This window comes from Trichoderma virens, assembly GCF_000170995.1.
Source record: "Trichoderma virens Gv29-8 chromosome Unknown TRIVIscaffold_74, whole genome shotgun sequence".
NCBI classification, from domain to species: domain Eukaryota; kingdom Fungi; phylum Ascomycota; class Sordariomycetes; order Hypocreales; family Hypocreaceae; genus Trichoderma; species Trichoderma virens.
Genome location: NW_014013675.1, coordinates 267,839 through 283,459, shown reverse-complemented (window position 1 = coordinate 283,459; position 15,621 = coordinate 267,839). Strand labels below are relative to the sequence as shown.

Sequence of the window (15,621 nt, the reverse complement as noted above, 5' to 3'; positions counted from 1 at the left end):
GGTTAAGGGCTTGCCTGCGCTATTTTCTCCATTTTGTGATTTCTGGTCGATGCTCCCTCACCTAGGCCAACCTCAGAATATTATTCCAAGGATCCCACGCATACTCTCTGTCCCCTAAGGTACAACTGACAACACAGACATCTCAGCTGTCACCAAGATGGATGACAAGAACGTCGCAGTCCTTGCGACTGACTCTGCGGCTACAAACAACGACAATGGCGATCCTCGACAAGAGTTGCCAAATGAAGAAGCGCAACGAGGTGTTCAAGATGTCGAGGCCATGGCTCTCACTTGGTCGAAATTGACACTAATCGGCATCTTCCTCAAGTAAGCCTTCTCGAAATACTTTATCTGGGTTCTATCAAAACATGGCTAATATTCACGGCTGCTAAAGCATCTGGTTGCTCTACTTTGTCAATGCGTTTCAGTCTACAATTCTCTCCAACCTGCTTCCCTACGCCACGAGCGCTTTCGAATCTCATTCGCTATTGAATGTTATTTACGTCGTGGCCGGTTCTATGTCTGCAGCAACTTATATGCCCCTATCAAAGATAATGGACGTCTGGGGAAGAGCTGAAGGCTTTCTTATCATGACCGTCTTTGCTACCTTGGGCTTGATTCTCATGGCTGCAAGCAATGGCATTGCCACCTTCTGTGCAGCATATGTAAGACGAACCGAATGCAAACTTCATACATATTACCCATATATAACACATTCCTTTGTAAACGAGTTCTAACAACCGACATGCAACAGGTGTTTTATAGCATTGGATTTGGTGGTATGACATACGCCGTAGACGTTATTACGGCCGATGCATCGCAGTTGAAGAATCGAGGGTTAGCATACGCTTTCACATCTTCTCCCTACATTATCACGGCATTTGCTGGAGCAAAAGCATCAGAGGGTTTCTACAACGACATCAGCTGGCGATGGGGCTTTGGTGTCTTTGCCATCGTCTTTCCTATTGTGGCTGCTCCACTATACTTTATCTTGAAGATTAACCTTCGCAAGGCCGAGAGACAAGGTCTGTTGACCAAGGAGCCAAGCAACCGGACAATATTGCAAAGCATCTGGTATTACAGCGTAGAGTTCGATGGTATGTGATGCTTGATGGTTGAGAAAAAGATAACAAGTGCTAATCTCGCAATAGCAATGGGAGTGTTTTTGTTCTCCGTCGGTCTCACGGTGTTTCTTCTTCCTTTCAATATTGCCGACTCTGCTCCCAATGGATGGTCATCAGGATATATTATTGCCATGATTGTGGTCGGCTTCGTTATGCTTATCATCTTTACCTTGTACGAGACCTTCCTGGCGCCAATTCCTCTACTCGACTGGAACCTCTTGATTGATCGGACTGTCATCGGCGCCTGCCTTCTCGATGCTACATATCAGATCTCGTATTACTGCTGGGCGAACTACTTCACCTCTTTCTTACAAGTGGTGAACGACCTAAGTCTAGCAGAAGCTGGATACGTGAACAATACCTTCAACGTGGTTTCAGGAGTACTGTTGTTGATTGTTGGCTTCCTGATCCGCAGGACTGGTCGGTTCAAGTGGCTTCTGTACATTGCCGTCCCGCTTTACATCTTTGCACAGGGGTTGATGATCTATTTCCGCCGACCGAACCAGAATGTGGGCTATCTTGTCATGTGTCAAGTCTTCATATCGATTGGAGGTAGCATCTTCATTATTATCGAACAACTGGCTATTTTGGCTGCTGTTGATCATCAGCATATTGCTGCAGCCCTTGCATTGCTCAATGTAGTGGGTACGGTTGGAGATGCCATGGGGGCAACGATATCTGGAGCCATCTGGACAAACACATTTCAGAAGGCGCTCGAGCGATATCTTCCGGAATCAGCACTTCCAGATTTGGACACCATTTATGAGGATTTGGACACGCAGCTCAGTTACCCTGTCGGAAGCGCCGTCAGGTTGGCAATCCAGAAAGCATATGCGTACTCACAAACCCGGATGCTTGCTGCCGGAACTGGTGTCATGGGCCTTGCGATAATTTGGATGCTTATGATTAGAAACATTAATCTTTCAAAGGTGGCTCAAGTCAAGGGCATGGTCTTCTGAGTTAGAAGATATAGGGTAATGGAGAACTGATAGATGTTACGTATGTAGCCGTGGTTGGGGGGTTCAACCTGCAACTAAGTAATGTCAAAGAAGAAGAAAAAAAAAAAAAAAAGCATTGTAACGTTCTGACTAAGTCAGATCATTTCGAATACTGTAGTATTAAAAATTAATTTCTCTAAGAATATTATTACTATAAGAACTTAGTTTGTGTCACAACCCAACACATATAACTGGGTATATAACTTCACATTCTCTACACTCGTTCAGATAGCTTAGATAGCCAGTTGTTAACATGGCAATAAGATTGGATTCAGCTACCACCCTACTTGCTAGTGACAAGATTGCCTATTACCAACCTGACCGCCTGCAACATAAACCCAGTACTGCCGGTTTGTGCACCCTGAACAACTAACCTATTCTTACGAAACAATTTCAAGACACCAACATTTAACCACATAATTTTGATGCTGTGGTCACCACATGAGGAGATAATATTCAAGTTTATGAAGCATACTTGTTGAGTTTTAGTAAAGGATGCTACATCGCGCATGACGTCTATGTAAAATAGTAGCGCTCCTCGGTGGAGATAAGTAAACTCCGTCTAATTCGCCCGATACTGATAATCATATAAATCCGGCAGCAAGTTCGTATACATGAATCAGCGCAAATATCTCTCGTTCCACTATCCGCTTCAATTCAAAAGTCGGCATACTTGAAGCCCGCTCCAGTGTCTCTTTTTCCCTATACAGAGTCCGCTTCCATCCGCTCCTTGAGGACTTGAATTAATGGCACCCACTAAACGAAGGAGAAACACAACAGTGATACATCATTTCGTACAGATAATTTTTGGTATATAAATGGGATTTTGCTCCGAAGAAAAAATAAATAGTCTCAAATCAATTCCTACACTCACTGTGGGACAAACAGAAATTACTTGACAATGGCACCCCTCGTGTGGCTTGTGACTGGATGTTCTTCAGGCTTTGGCCGAAGTTTTGTCACTCAAATCTTGGCACGTGGTGATCTTGTCATTGCAACTGCTCGAAAGCTCGAAAGTATCCTGGATTTGGAGACGATTGGGGCTAAGACAATGCAACTTGATGTTACCGACGATCAGGAAAGCTTGAACAGCATTGCAAAGCAAGCAATCGCCATATACGGCACAGTTGACGTGCTCGTGAACAATGCCGGCTACTCTACCGCTGCAGCCTGGGAAGAGACAAGGTTGTCTATATATTTGTTTTAATTCGCTGCTGGAAATGGTACTGATCGATATGTAGCGTTGAAGAATTGCGACAACAGTTTGAAACAACCGTATTTGGAGTTTTCAAAGTCACCAAAGCATTTTTGCCCTATTTTAGGGAGCTCAGAAACGGAAAATTAGTATTCTTCAGCTCTTTAGTAGCTTGGATTGGACACGAATTTGGCGGTCCATACGCGGGCTCTAAGTTTGCCCTCGAAGGTATTGCGATTCACATCGTCCCCATTCATATTCTCGTGTATCTGACATCAATTTCTAGGTCTAGTTGAGAGTCTTTGGAGAGAGACCTCTCCTCTAGGTATCAAGACGATGCTGGTTGAGCCGGGGCTATTCCGAACAATGCTCGGCAGCAATATGAAATATCACGCATCAGAAATAGAGGATTACAAACCTGCCTCACAAGCTCTTTATAATATGTTAAATGAGCTGGACGGGAAACAGCCTGGTGATCCAGAAAAGGGAGTAGCGTTGATTCTGGATTTTGTTCGTGGCGAAGGTTCCGCGGCTGGTCGTGAGATGCCATTTAGATTGCCATTGGGAACCGATGCATACCACGGGATAAGCAAGAAGTGCGAAGACACATTGACCTTGCTTAAAGACAACAAAGGTATTATTTGCAGTACAGATTTTGCGCTGTAAAGTACCAAATTGATAGGAAGAGGCACACATTTGTGTAATAGTGCATCTGAAAGTTAACCAGCTTTGACAATCTCAATATGAGCCCGAGTGTCGACTAAAGCGTCAATGATGCACTTTAGCAATATTCGAGTTAAATTTCAGGAAGAATTTGAGTGTGAATCAATGCGGAGAAAGTCTCAGAAGAGACGATGAACTGTTGACTTGGCACTAGTAGATAGTTTGTCCTCTCATTCTGAATAGCCGTAATCATCTCCTTCAGTTTGAAACAAGCTGAACAAATATGCAGGCATAAATGACCATTCTTTCATTTTGATCTCAGAATTATCGCCAAGTTGCTGAGGGCTTCCCAGCCACGTATGCTATTGGCCGTACCAGCACATAAAACTGTTTCGTTTCCCTTCTTCTTCCCCAGCCTTTTCCAGGATTCATCAAAAGACTCCTTGTGAAGATTGTACGTTCACTGCTTTGCCAATACCAATTCCAGCTCGTTGAACTGATTGTACAGCCCAGTTATACAAAGATGCCTCTCACTCCTACGCCTCCATCTCCCCCCCGGCCTCCTACCACCGGCGACCTCTCAAGAGCGCTACATTGAACGATGAGAAACCTGATTCTCTCACTTCTGCAAGATGTTGTAATACCAAGGTGTGAATCAAATCCCTTTTGTCCTACTGCAGCACTGACTTAATATCTTTAGAAGGTACCATCGAACTCCTCAAGTGCGTGTGTCTTGCTTCACATCCCATTGTCCAAGACTTGCCGACACGGATTTTTGCCATGCAAAAGCGATTCCTCCGCGGTTACTTCGAGCGATACGTTGACTGTCTTATCCAAAGTCTGCCACACACCGAGTAGCGTGGCACAATCTGCTGCAGTCGATCGCAAGGTTCGCTTTTCTCTGCGTTTTGGGCGGCGTGCCTCGCCGCTTTTGCCATTTCAGCTTGCGCCCATTAATTCTCCAGCTGCTTCTCGGATATCAGTGAATTGTCATCATCATTCTGGGCTGTCTGTCAGAAGGATAGCCGTGGCCATCGTCATCGGCTTATGCGCCTACTCCTCTGCCACCGCTTCCTTCTACTGCCCTCTCAAGGTAGCTTCTCTTACAAGACGCAGGCACAGATTTAATCGCTGAAGTGTTTGAAGCTATTTTATTTGTCTATCTCTGATGGATTCTCTGTAACTGTGGCTGAACCTGAACAGCCGAGGGGAGAGACTTTCAGGAAGTCTCCTTTCTTCTTTTTCCTTTCGCCCTTTCTTCTTTCTTCCTTGGCAGGATGGACCGGAAAAGACCCTACCGACCAACTCTCCCCATAGCGCACATTACTCCTTTCCCTATAACCACTACCGCGCCCGACAACTTCAATCCACAAGGGTGTACGTACGCCATGCCATTCATCCCATAGGATAGTTGGCCAAAACTTATGTGTAAAGAGAGCTAAATAACTGTCGTTTATCGAACGTATGGATGGTTTATTTGAAGAATTTGAGCTACTGTTCAATATTTTCAGCTGTTGACAACATCGGGGACACGAAATCTCAAACTCTGGTTGGGCTCCATCAAGGTTCTCTCTCGTTTGGCTTCATCAATCACCAGCATTGAACCGCTGTGTACCCACTCGGAAATTTAACAGCATATTCCAATGTAAGGCGAACAGCCTTCCCAGTGTTCAAGTCCACCTGCCAATTGACTTCGCCACCCTTCTTGAGTATGGCCATTGCTTTGCCCCAATCCTTGTCTTTCACGGTGTCTCGCCCCGAATCACCAACAGATACCGTAGGCCCTTCAACCGACAACCCTCGCGGGATTCGGAGCTCGACCTGCATACGATCGTCTTCTGATACTGGGACCTGATCTTGCACAAGAATTGACAATGGGTTACCTACTCTAGCTTGGATACTCTCCAATATGAGCGTACGGGTGTAAACAGAGCAATTCTCCTTGCTAAAGATGCCCGTGGCTACCCGTTGAGTTTCGGGCTTCGAGTAAGTGAGTCTGATAGCAGGATCTACACCTAAATCCACAGAGAAGTTGTCCCCAGCGCCACAGTGAGGCAAATTCGTGCGGCTAATGAAGCAGTTGTCCAGGGTGAGGCCAGCTGTACCAGGAAGTATGGTGACGTCGCTCTTGTTCTCTAGCTTGGCCTTGAACGTGGCAACAGGTCGATACTTTGCCAAAACGGCATGAGTAAAGACCACATTGTGGAATGTAAGTCGAGTTACTCGCTGTTTTGATGTAGCGGACCTGGGAGGCAGCGTCTTGAGACCCGGGAGGTCGTAAGTAGTATTAGGGCCGGACTCTTCGGCGATACAGTATTCGAAATCAAATCTTCGCCCTTGGTTTTGGGGGTTGCTGAATTGTGGTGTCTCTTGCCCAGCTATACCAGGGGTGATAGCGGAAGTCGTTGCAGAGGCTGTAGAGCCCTGTCCTGGACCGTTTGCGGCTGTGACTATGTCATGCCCAAAGTTGAGATTGGGAGCTTGTATTGAGTTTATCCGATTTACATTTTGTTGCATATGTCGTGCCTCGTTGGATGCTTGTTGCTCTGCTCGCATTTCGTTGTGCCCTTCCTGTCGCGCCATAATGAGCCTCTTCTTATTTTGCTGCTCCAATATCATCGTTTGACCATAAAAGTCAGCTAACTCCTTGGAAAAACCAATTACCCCATGATGAGGAGTGCGAATTGTCTCGTCACGAAGTCCAAACATGTCGCAGTGTAGTTTCTGTCTAGGTCGTATGTCTTGCTTAAATTTCCAAGTGTTCAGAAAGCCGTATTCTTCTCGACTTTGGACAATATTGGTGTCCACGGTATCAGTGCTCGATCCCGCAAGTTTAATTTTCCACGGCTCAAGTGACGGTGTGGAATCCTCGACGCCGAGGGTTGCCGGGGATGTCGATAGTGAAATTTGGCAATTGGACCAAGTTTCTGAAGTACGGTTGCTAAGCTGTGCATCGAAGAACAATACCGCAGATGCCGTTCTGGTGAAGAGTTGGAGATCGTAACTGGGTGACCAGCCTGCGGACTCGGTAATGTATGATAGCACTAACTCGCAGCTATGAATACCAACATTAACGGCTTGCCCCGATCTTGTTTTGGTGAAGTCTATTTCGCTTGCTTCAGATGCCCGACGGGATGACATTGGCGTGTCACCATCGCACTCAATGCTGATAGAAACCGAGTAGCAATACTTAGGCCAGAACCGTAAACGCTCCTGGCGCACGCGGGCTTTCTCTCGTTCTCGCTCTTCTCTCTTTCGCTTCGCGTTGTGTTTTTCTTCGCGGCCTCCTTCACTGATTTTATTCTTCCTTGCTTTTGCTTTTGCCTTTTTCTCCTGCTTTTCGAGCTTGGAAATCTCATGCCTCACATGTTTAATATGTTCCTCAAGATCTCTCTGGCACTTTTTGCCGTGAGTTTGGTCCATGAAAATTTTCTCGCGCTCTTGTTTATACTTTGCCAATTCATCTTCAATATCCACGCTGGGGCTTTTTCCACATAGACTCGTACTGTAGGAATCTAGGATCTTGAGTCGGCTTGTGGCACTTAACACCATCTCATTTGCCTGCTCCAAGGATGTCTCTAGACTTCTAAGTCTCTCTTTTGCGTCACCAGCTCCTGAAGGGTATTCAAGGTGTTTATCGTTTTCCAAAGTATCAGGATCGCTGTCAGAAGCCTCGCTACCAGAATCCGGGTATACATCATCAAAGATATCTTGGTTTGTCACAGTATGAACAGACATGCCTGTGATAATAGCAGACGGACCAGTTCCTTCGACTTTGACGGTATTTGCTTGAACTGTCGGACTGAGCCCAGCGATGGTAATTTCGTTGAGACCGGGCTATGAGCTGAGTTAGTTCGTTGATATATAGGGGTTATAGGAGCGAGACATACTCTCAGACTCATCACCGCAAGTTCTCTCACTACTTGTGCCCCATTTGAGAAGAGAATGACAGATCGGGTTTTAAGGTTGTGGACATTGTACTCAAGCTTATGAGTTGAATCCATTTTGACGACTTCTTTACGCTTGTGTGAACAGTGCCTTGGAATGCTAGGGATGAGTGGGGTGGAACTGAAATATATAATTCATCAAGAGCCAGCAACAACTTGGGGTGCATACTGGACCCAAGCTATCCGGGCTTCCCGTGAGCCAAAACGTACAAGCGAGGACGAGCGGGTGGAACCATCAGATCCTAGCGTTGCTGGGATATCAGAAAACGACAACGCCGGTTTTGGTGGCCAGTTCTTGCGATTGGTATCAAACATGCCGACTCTAAGCAACTGATCCCAACATAGCCCTTACTGTATGATGGAATCATGCGGCCCCTGATTTAACGAATGTCTTACTTAAACATGGCGTACAGAATTATTCAGCCCGAAGGGGGTTATGTTCAGTCAAAAACAAGAGCATAGAGTCTCCTCAGATTGCCTGTGGCCAACTTGTGCTGGAATCGGTCGGATAACGCTACTAAACGAAGGCCCACCGCAGAACGCCCGAGCCTAAGTAAAATAACTGCTAATTAGCTCTCAGAGAGCCTACGAGTACTCCGTATCTCATGCCGAGAAGAGACTTGGTGCCTTTTTGCCGTTCTCTCTTCATCGGAAATGCAGGACAAAGAACTTGCACCCGACCAATCTGTAGCTACACCGCGGGGAGGCGGTAGTTCCCCTCCCTGTCTGTGACTCTAATCGGCCAATAACCAGCTTCAGCGCCCAGACTTTTGTGGATTGGACCCTCAGACCAGGTCTATCTCACAACCCACATGGCAAAAAGTCTCCGTTTTGGGCAGTTCGGCTTTTTGAGGTGTCAAACCTCCAAAGTGGGTCACATGTCATTCTAAATACATGTATGTACACTCAATCTAGACCACCGAGAACAGTTGCCTATGACCATCGTATAGTAAGTACTGCGACGCGCGCGGCAACACCCAGCTCTCGTATAGCGAGTCAATGACCCACATCCGCCACCAGTAGGGGGAATAACGGTAAGGAAGCTTGGGAAGTGGGCGAAATCTTACGTGGCCGTTGAAAGACCTGCTGACGGGATGAGTGTGGAGAAGTGTTTGCACACTAGTTTGGATATTCGGATGAGAATGGGGGCTGGCAGACAACCTGTGGGGAAAATTAGATATGTAGTTATTAGAATTGGATGAAGGCCCGGTAATGATGAATGATAGCCTATTGTAGAAGTATCAGATGATGTCTGAGCAAGGACGCTAGGAATGGGGACGGGACGGAATAAGAAGATCGTAAGGAGTACAGCGCCCCTTGCTGATGCAGCTACAATTCCGTTGCGTGTACGGAGTATTTCACCAGCCACTTCTTAAGCTGTTAGACTCTCATTATCTTGTTCGAGATGCGAATATAGATACTCGTTTGGGCCGTCCCACAAATGAAAGGTCACTTCGAGTTGAACAAACAAGGGAGCGGCCCCTTGCACCAACTGTCCGTTCAGCGCGGGATATCACAATTTAGGGTTATCCATGGTAGGGGTTAGAGATCCTCCATTTCGAAAATGCAAAAATTCCAATTCTACTTTACCAAATACCCACGCGTTTGCAGAACGATGTTGCGATGGAAGGACCAGGAAATAATAGCGAAATTGAAGGACTGAGGGTGTCAAATCACATGAGGCTTTCGTATAGCCACGATATAAAGGGGAATGGCAGTACAGCCTGTTTCACATACAGCTAAGCCATTTAAACTTCAGCTTCACCCCGGTTTCAATGTAGTGTCCTCCTGCGACCTGTGTTTCTAAGCCTACCACCGTCATACAAACCAATGACAAACCTTGCATTTCCTAATATACTGTATAGTACTATAGGTTCCAATCATTATAGTACAGTTACTGTTCCTGATCCATTCTTCAGCTCGCTCAGTGCAACAGGAACATACTCATACAAGTTACCTTGGGCTTTCACAGAACTTAACCAGGTTCAATAGCAGTTTTACGTTTGGCCACAATGTCAAAACTGTAGTAGCTGTAGTCCATCACGAAGTTTCTGACAGTTTCAACAGCGGAAATACTGGATCCATGTCAGCAACGTGTTGAACCCGAGGACGACTTGGATGACGCTCACGCCTTCCGTGCCGGCCGGTCCCTCGAGCTCTCGAGCTTTCCTTCCACCCCTTTTTTGGTTCTCTTCATTCCCTACCTTAGCTTTAGTACTCAGTTACCTATCCAGTTGTGAATACTTACCTATACTTTCTTAGACTGTTACAGCCGTTGAGGACTGACACTCAATGCCAGAAGCGCGAGAATATTCCCACCCGATTGCCGCCAAGTAATGCACTGAATATAGTATTCTCACGTCACTTGAATTCAGTCATTCAATTACTGTCGAGTGACCGCAGTCTCCGTACGTTTCCTGATCCTGGACCTGACTGAGAGTGGAAGGGATCGACATCGGGGTATTCGTACCAACAGAGGCCCAATGACAGCCATCACCGCCTCGAACAGACCACTTTGCCAAGAATGCCAAACACCATGCAAGCCACTGTGGTCCACCGGAATGATAATACACATTAGAATGACTGTGAAGTATCTCATCTTCTAGACCGCCGCCTTTACATGGAATAGATGACAAATCCAGCAATATGATAGTGTAACTACTACTCTGGAGGTTGACGAGGCATCTAATTTATAAGCAGATTCGCAGCATGAGCTGTTGGGAGTGAGTGAGTGCTCAAACCGGTATAAATACACGTACTTCCCGCGGGTGGTCTATGTTTGTTCAATTCAAGTCTATAGGAAATATTACTAGCAATTCGACTCTACAGGAAACGTTATTAGCAAAATCATTACGCAATATTCAAGCGACTCTTTCAAAACATGATGCTTCTTTCACTCTCATACCTCACGTTGTTTTTAGGCGGGCTTGTGTCAGTCCGTGGAGAAGGTATTATAGATTGCGAATTAGACTCTTGTGTAAAATACATGTACTGACTATGCGTAGCCTTTACTTATGAACGTCTAGACGTCAACAACACGGTATGTGTTGATAGCTTACAACTAAGGGGCTTCACTAAGTATAGAAAAGGCCCTTCTCATCGTGGACCACCAGATTGGTCTGATGAACTACGTCCATGACATTGAGAATACGCGTTTCTACAGAAGCGTAATCGCACATGCTGCCCTTGCTAAGCTCTTTGACATCCCTGTTGTTATGACAACGTCTGGAGAAACGGGTAAGCCATGTTACCTCGCCCTCCGTCACTGGGAAGATTCGATTGTTAGCTAACAGGTGCTACCTCAGGGCCTAATGGTCCTCTTCTGCAGGAAATCCGCGACATGTACCCAGATGCCCCTTTTATACCACGCAAAGGGGAGATTGATGCGTGGGACCATCCTGACTTTAGAAAAGCGGTTGAGGAGACTCATCGTAAGCAAATGATCATAGCCGGAATTGCCACTGACGTCTGTAAGTGCCTTACTCGCCACCCCTGAACTGACGCAGCTCGATGGCTTATGTTCCATTTGCAGGTACCGCATTTCTAGCACTCTCTCTTAGAGCAGAAGGCTATAGTGTTTGGGCCAACGTTGAAGCGTCTGGTACAAACACTCCTCTGATTCAGGAAGTCACCAATGCTCAAATGCGGGACGCAGGCGTGCATCTAGTTGGAATCAACGCGCTTCTGGGTTATCTAGTCAAGGACTTTAGCAATCCCGTTCCTGGTGGGGCTCGAATCTACGACTGAATCGAGCAGTATCTTCCTGAGGGTTCGATGACAGCCCGCTTGTTCACTACAGCAAGTGGCAATAGTACCTTCTAATACCGAGATATACCTTTGATGTTACGACCTGGCTCTTATGGTTGCAATATTGGACTCACAAGGAAGGCCGCGCCAGAAAAATTATAGACCAGCCAGCTAACAGTGACTAGTTTGTATAGAGTTGCTAAAAACTACACAAGCTGGCAGTTCAATGGCTTGTTTAATAAGTTGGATGGGCCCAGAATAAACTAGGTGTACAAATTTACTTCTTTACATTCATTACATAGGTAGTTTCATAGGCTGCTAGTTATACAATCAAACCAAACTTTACTTCTAATGTTACGGAGCATATAATATTATACTACCTATTATTGCTTTGTATAACAAATGCGTGGGACTGAGAGAGAGATTGACTTATACTTCATAGATGTGAACTTGAAATAGATGAAGAATTCTCAATATTATCTCAAAGTTTTGTTTCCGTTGCATTTGAAAAACATGAACTCAAATAGTCAAATATTTGTTCATTGTTAGCACATGTACCGAGTACACAGAAAATGGTAGCAAAAGATGGCAACAGATTCGGAGCATTTGCTTGAACCATTTGGTGTGTCTGGACCTGCCACAGCAATGCTGGCCATGCTTGGCCGAGATTTAGCCGTCAAATGTTTCGAGCACTCAGAACCGAAATATTATTACATAAGCCATTCCCGCTACCTCAATTATGCGTGCACTCTGCCATTCGGAAGTACTCCGGACCGAAGTTTGCCCATCAGGGACCCAGCAATCACCAGTCCAGTGCTGCTTTGGCAAATACCAAGAGACGCGCCAAAAAAGATTTACGGATGATAATGCAAGGCAGACATTGTGCGAAATGCAATACACAATGGTCAAGTACCTGTAGCAATTGTTCATCGTACAGCTCGTTGGGTGTGAAAATTATGAGATCTCATTGGAACTCATGTCAAGTTACAAGCATCAATGCGTGCAAGAACGAAGTGACAGATAAACGCTGCTACCCTGCACTCCTACTCCATGAGGTGAGTTGAAGGGGAAAGAACCACTGGCCCAAAACAATGTGGTAATCTGATGTTCTCAAGAAAAATTTCCCGATTTCCCTCACCCAAACAACTCCAGTCCATCAATTCGCCCACCCATTCTCGCTCCAGTGCACCCCGATCAGCAAGGTTTTACGTGAATGCCAATCATCGCGGAGTGAGTGTTCCATCTTGTCTCTTTTCCCTACGCTTTGAGGCGAGTGAGTGATACGCGGGAGACTGACTGTTGCCTACGTATGCAGATCGAAACGGCGGGGAGATCAAGGGCTGATTCCACGCAACTACGACCAGAGACCAGAACATCATGAGCCCGATGCTTACTCGACGCGTCTACGACCAAAGATCGAAACAGCATCGGCCAGCTGAGAAAGGGACTTGAAACTGGTTCTACGCGCCATGATCAAAGATCGAATCAGCGTTGGGCCTGAGGAATCAAGGCTGGTGTTGCGTTGCAACCAAAGGCCAAGCTTGTTTTTTCCCTGCCAGAGTCTGCAACATCTGGCACATTCTCGCCCTCAACTCTCCGTTTGAAGCCCACGACACTTGGGGCCTGTGCCTCTGTATCCCGCCCCTTTGCCCGTCGCCGCCGTGGCCCGGCTGTAAGTGCTAGCACTCCGTAGTTTCTATGTCGCAGATACTGACGTTTGAAACATGGAACCAGATGTCAGTGGCTGGCTATCACATTCACGGTGTGTGTTGTCCTGAGGGCCTTGGCCGTTGTAACAGTCTCTTGCCGCCGTAATGGGCTCCATATGACTCCTACCACCGGGCTCTCGCCCTCGCCGCGCCTGTGTCCGGCCCCCTCGCCCTTACCACCGCCTCCAACTTCGCCATCACCAATACGCCTCCCAGGGAACGCTTTTTGGCGAAAGCTTATTCATCTTTGCGTGGGTATATTGCCCAGACGCTGCTGCCGCCGCCCTTGGCCCTCTGCCCACCATACAACAGACGACGATACGCGCTGACGCTGGATATCTAGCGCAGTCTACGTGACAGCTCTGCTAGCCAGCCACAACTTTTACTGGAAGGTTTCTCACCATACAACAAACGATGCGGACGATGTCACGCCGCTGCCATTTGCTATATGGCATGGCCTAGGTAACGACTCCGCTGGCGTGCAGGTGCGGCTCGAAATTCTCTCGCCAAACAACAGACGATAATACGTCGCTGCCTAAGCTATGTTGCATAGATTAGGCGATGGCTCTGCTGGCCAGCCGCACCTTTGGCTAGAAGTTCTCGTGCTCTGCTGGCCGCACTCTTGGCTGGAAGTTCTCGCACCACACAACAGACGATGCAGACGACGACACGCTGCTGCCTCTAGTTATCTAAACGACCTAAACGATGGCTCTACTAGCCAGCCGCACCTTTGGGTGAAAGTTCTCACATCGCGCAACAGACGATGCAGACGACGACACGCCGCTTGGTCATCTGGCACGGCCTAGGCGACGCGTGCAACTCTGAGGGCATTATGGAAGTTGGAGAGTTGGCGGACGAGATAAACCCAGGCACCTTCACATATGCCATCAGACCCAGCACTGATCCAAATTCCGACCGCCCTGCCAATTCATCACTCTCGTCGACACATATCACCCTGAGGGCATTACTCTTGCCGATTGTTTCAGTCCCAATCCTTGTGAATGGTGCCTCTCTTTCCACCGATTGCGCTGATAAAATGTAAAGTAGTAGATGGAGACCGGGGCGCGAGACCCGACGGAGGCGGCACGATTCATCGTGGAAGCAGAGAATAGGCATCCGAACAGACTGGATATATGCAAAGAGGGAACCAAAGGCGCGCCGTTCGGGGAGTTTCAAGTCGGAAGAAGATCTAATGCTGCAAATCCATTCGGCGTGGCACTGCTACTATAGCGCCCACGACAAGTGGCTTTAGCCAACCGTCTGCTTTATGACAGAAGCCTAACCGGGCCCTTTAGACAGCCATTGCAATCTGTATTCGGCCAACGGTCTCAGCCGTCATCAACATTTGGATAGCCGACGCAGGCGGCTTCTCCATTCTCTCAACCATCACAACCGGCCTCGGCCTTTGGTCAACCGTCCGCGCTTGGGGCCAAGCCCAGTCCGTTTGGTGCTCTAACTTTTGGCCACACGTCCCAGCCAAAAACACAATCCGGTCCATTTGGACAACCGCAGACGCATGGAAGTACGTTTAGCCAGGCGTCCCAACTTGGACAGAAGCCTAGTCCATTCAGCTCTGCAGCAGGGATTTCCCGCCAAGTGGCAGCGGATGCCCCTCCGGCGAGCCCACTGCGAATCCATACCTCTATCCTTGCTGTGTTTGGTTAGGCTTCGTGCCTGGATATGACGATAGTGTATTGTTTCCTAGGTTCTAGCTTGGACGATAGTCTCGCATCTTCCATACCTTCTTCTTCCCAAAGCTCCTTGGCTTCGGTTATTCCCACTGCGTCATGCATTAACAAGCGCAAAGAAAATGATCCCAAACACTCAAGGCCCCAATCTGTCTCTTCATCACGATCACTAATAGGCAAGGGCGAGAAGCGGTATCACAACGTGGCTGATGCGAATGGCTGATGGGTTAGTATTGGCCTCTACTCAACAATACAGCTGCCATCCAAGGCGTAAGGATCATCGGACAAAGTACTGTCGTGCACTGCATTCGTGCCTTCGAGGTTGACTTTCTGCGGCAGAGATGGACTGCGGCTATATTCGTTGTCCCCCTATGGGCAGATAATGGTTCGTGCGACTGGGAGCCCGCTGGAGGCATACGCAACTGAGTTTCTGAAGTGCCTTGACGGTCGTTTTTCGTAAAATCATGTTAGTAAACGCGGATATGCTAGTTGTATGCAGTGGAATCTACTACATGTATGATATGAGTTTACAATTGAAGAGTGGGCTTGA

The 15,621-nt window shown here is 47.2% G+C and overlaps 4 protein-coding genes across 4 annotated transcripts; 3 read left to right on the top strand and 1 right to left on the bottom strand.

The window, feature by feature from the left end:
- Positions 1-157: 157 nt before the first annotated feature.
- TRIVIDRAFT_51854 (uncharacterized protein) lies at positions 158-2,083 on the top strand (the record flags this gene model as incomplete). The annotated part of the gene is made up of 4 exons (XM_014099924.1): positions 158-327; positions 395-665; positions 755-1,097; positions 1,152-2,083. The coding sequence occupies 4 exons, from the start codon at positions 158-160 to the stop codon at positions 2,081-2,083; spliced, it is 1,716 nt and encodes a 571-aa protein (XP_013955399.1).
- A 940-nt stretch (positions 2,084-3,023) lies between these two features.
- TRIVIDRAFT_51738 (uncharacterized protein) lies at positions 3,024-3,983 on the top strand (the record flags this gene model as incomplete). The annotated part of the gene is made up of 3 exons (XM_014099923.1): positions 3,024-3,307; positions 3,364-3,545; positions 3,604-3,983. The coding sequence occupies 3 exons, from the start codon at positions 3,024-3,026 to the stop codon at positions 3,981-3,983; spliced, it is 846 nt and encodes a 281-aa protein (XP_013955398.1).
- Positions 3,984-5,570: 1,587 nt separating this feature from the next.
- TRIVIDRAFT_51810 (uncharacterized protein) lies at positions 5,571-7,984 on the bottom strand (the record flags this gene model as incomplete). Its single annotated transcript, XM_014099922.1, has 3 exons — positions 5,571-6,316; positions 6,416-7,817; positions 7,871-7,984. The coding sequence occupies 3 exons, from the start codon at positions 7,982-7,984 to the stop codon at positions 5,571-5,573; spliced, it is 2,262 nt and encodes a 753-aa protein (XP_013955397.1).
- A 2,941-nt stretch (positions 7,985-10,925) lies between these two features.
- On the top strand, positions 10,926-11,674 carry TRIVIDRAFT_51727 (uncharacterized protein; the record flags this gene model as incomplete). The annotated part of the gene is made up of 4 exons (XM_014099921.1): positions 10,926-10,967; positions 11,017-11,164; positions 11,233-11,397; positions 11,460-11,674. Coding segments are annotated over 4 exons (570 nt in total), but the record flags the coding sequence as incomplete, so codon positions are not given.
- Between the last annotated feature and the right edge of the window lie 3,947 nt (positions 11,675-15,621).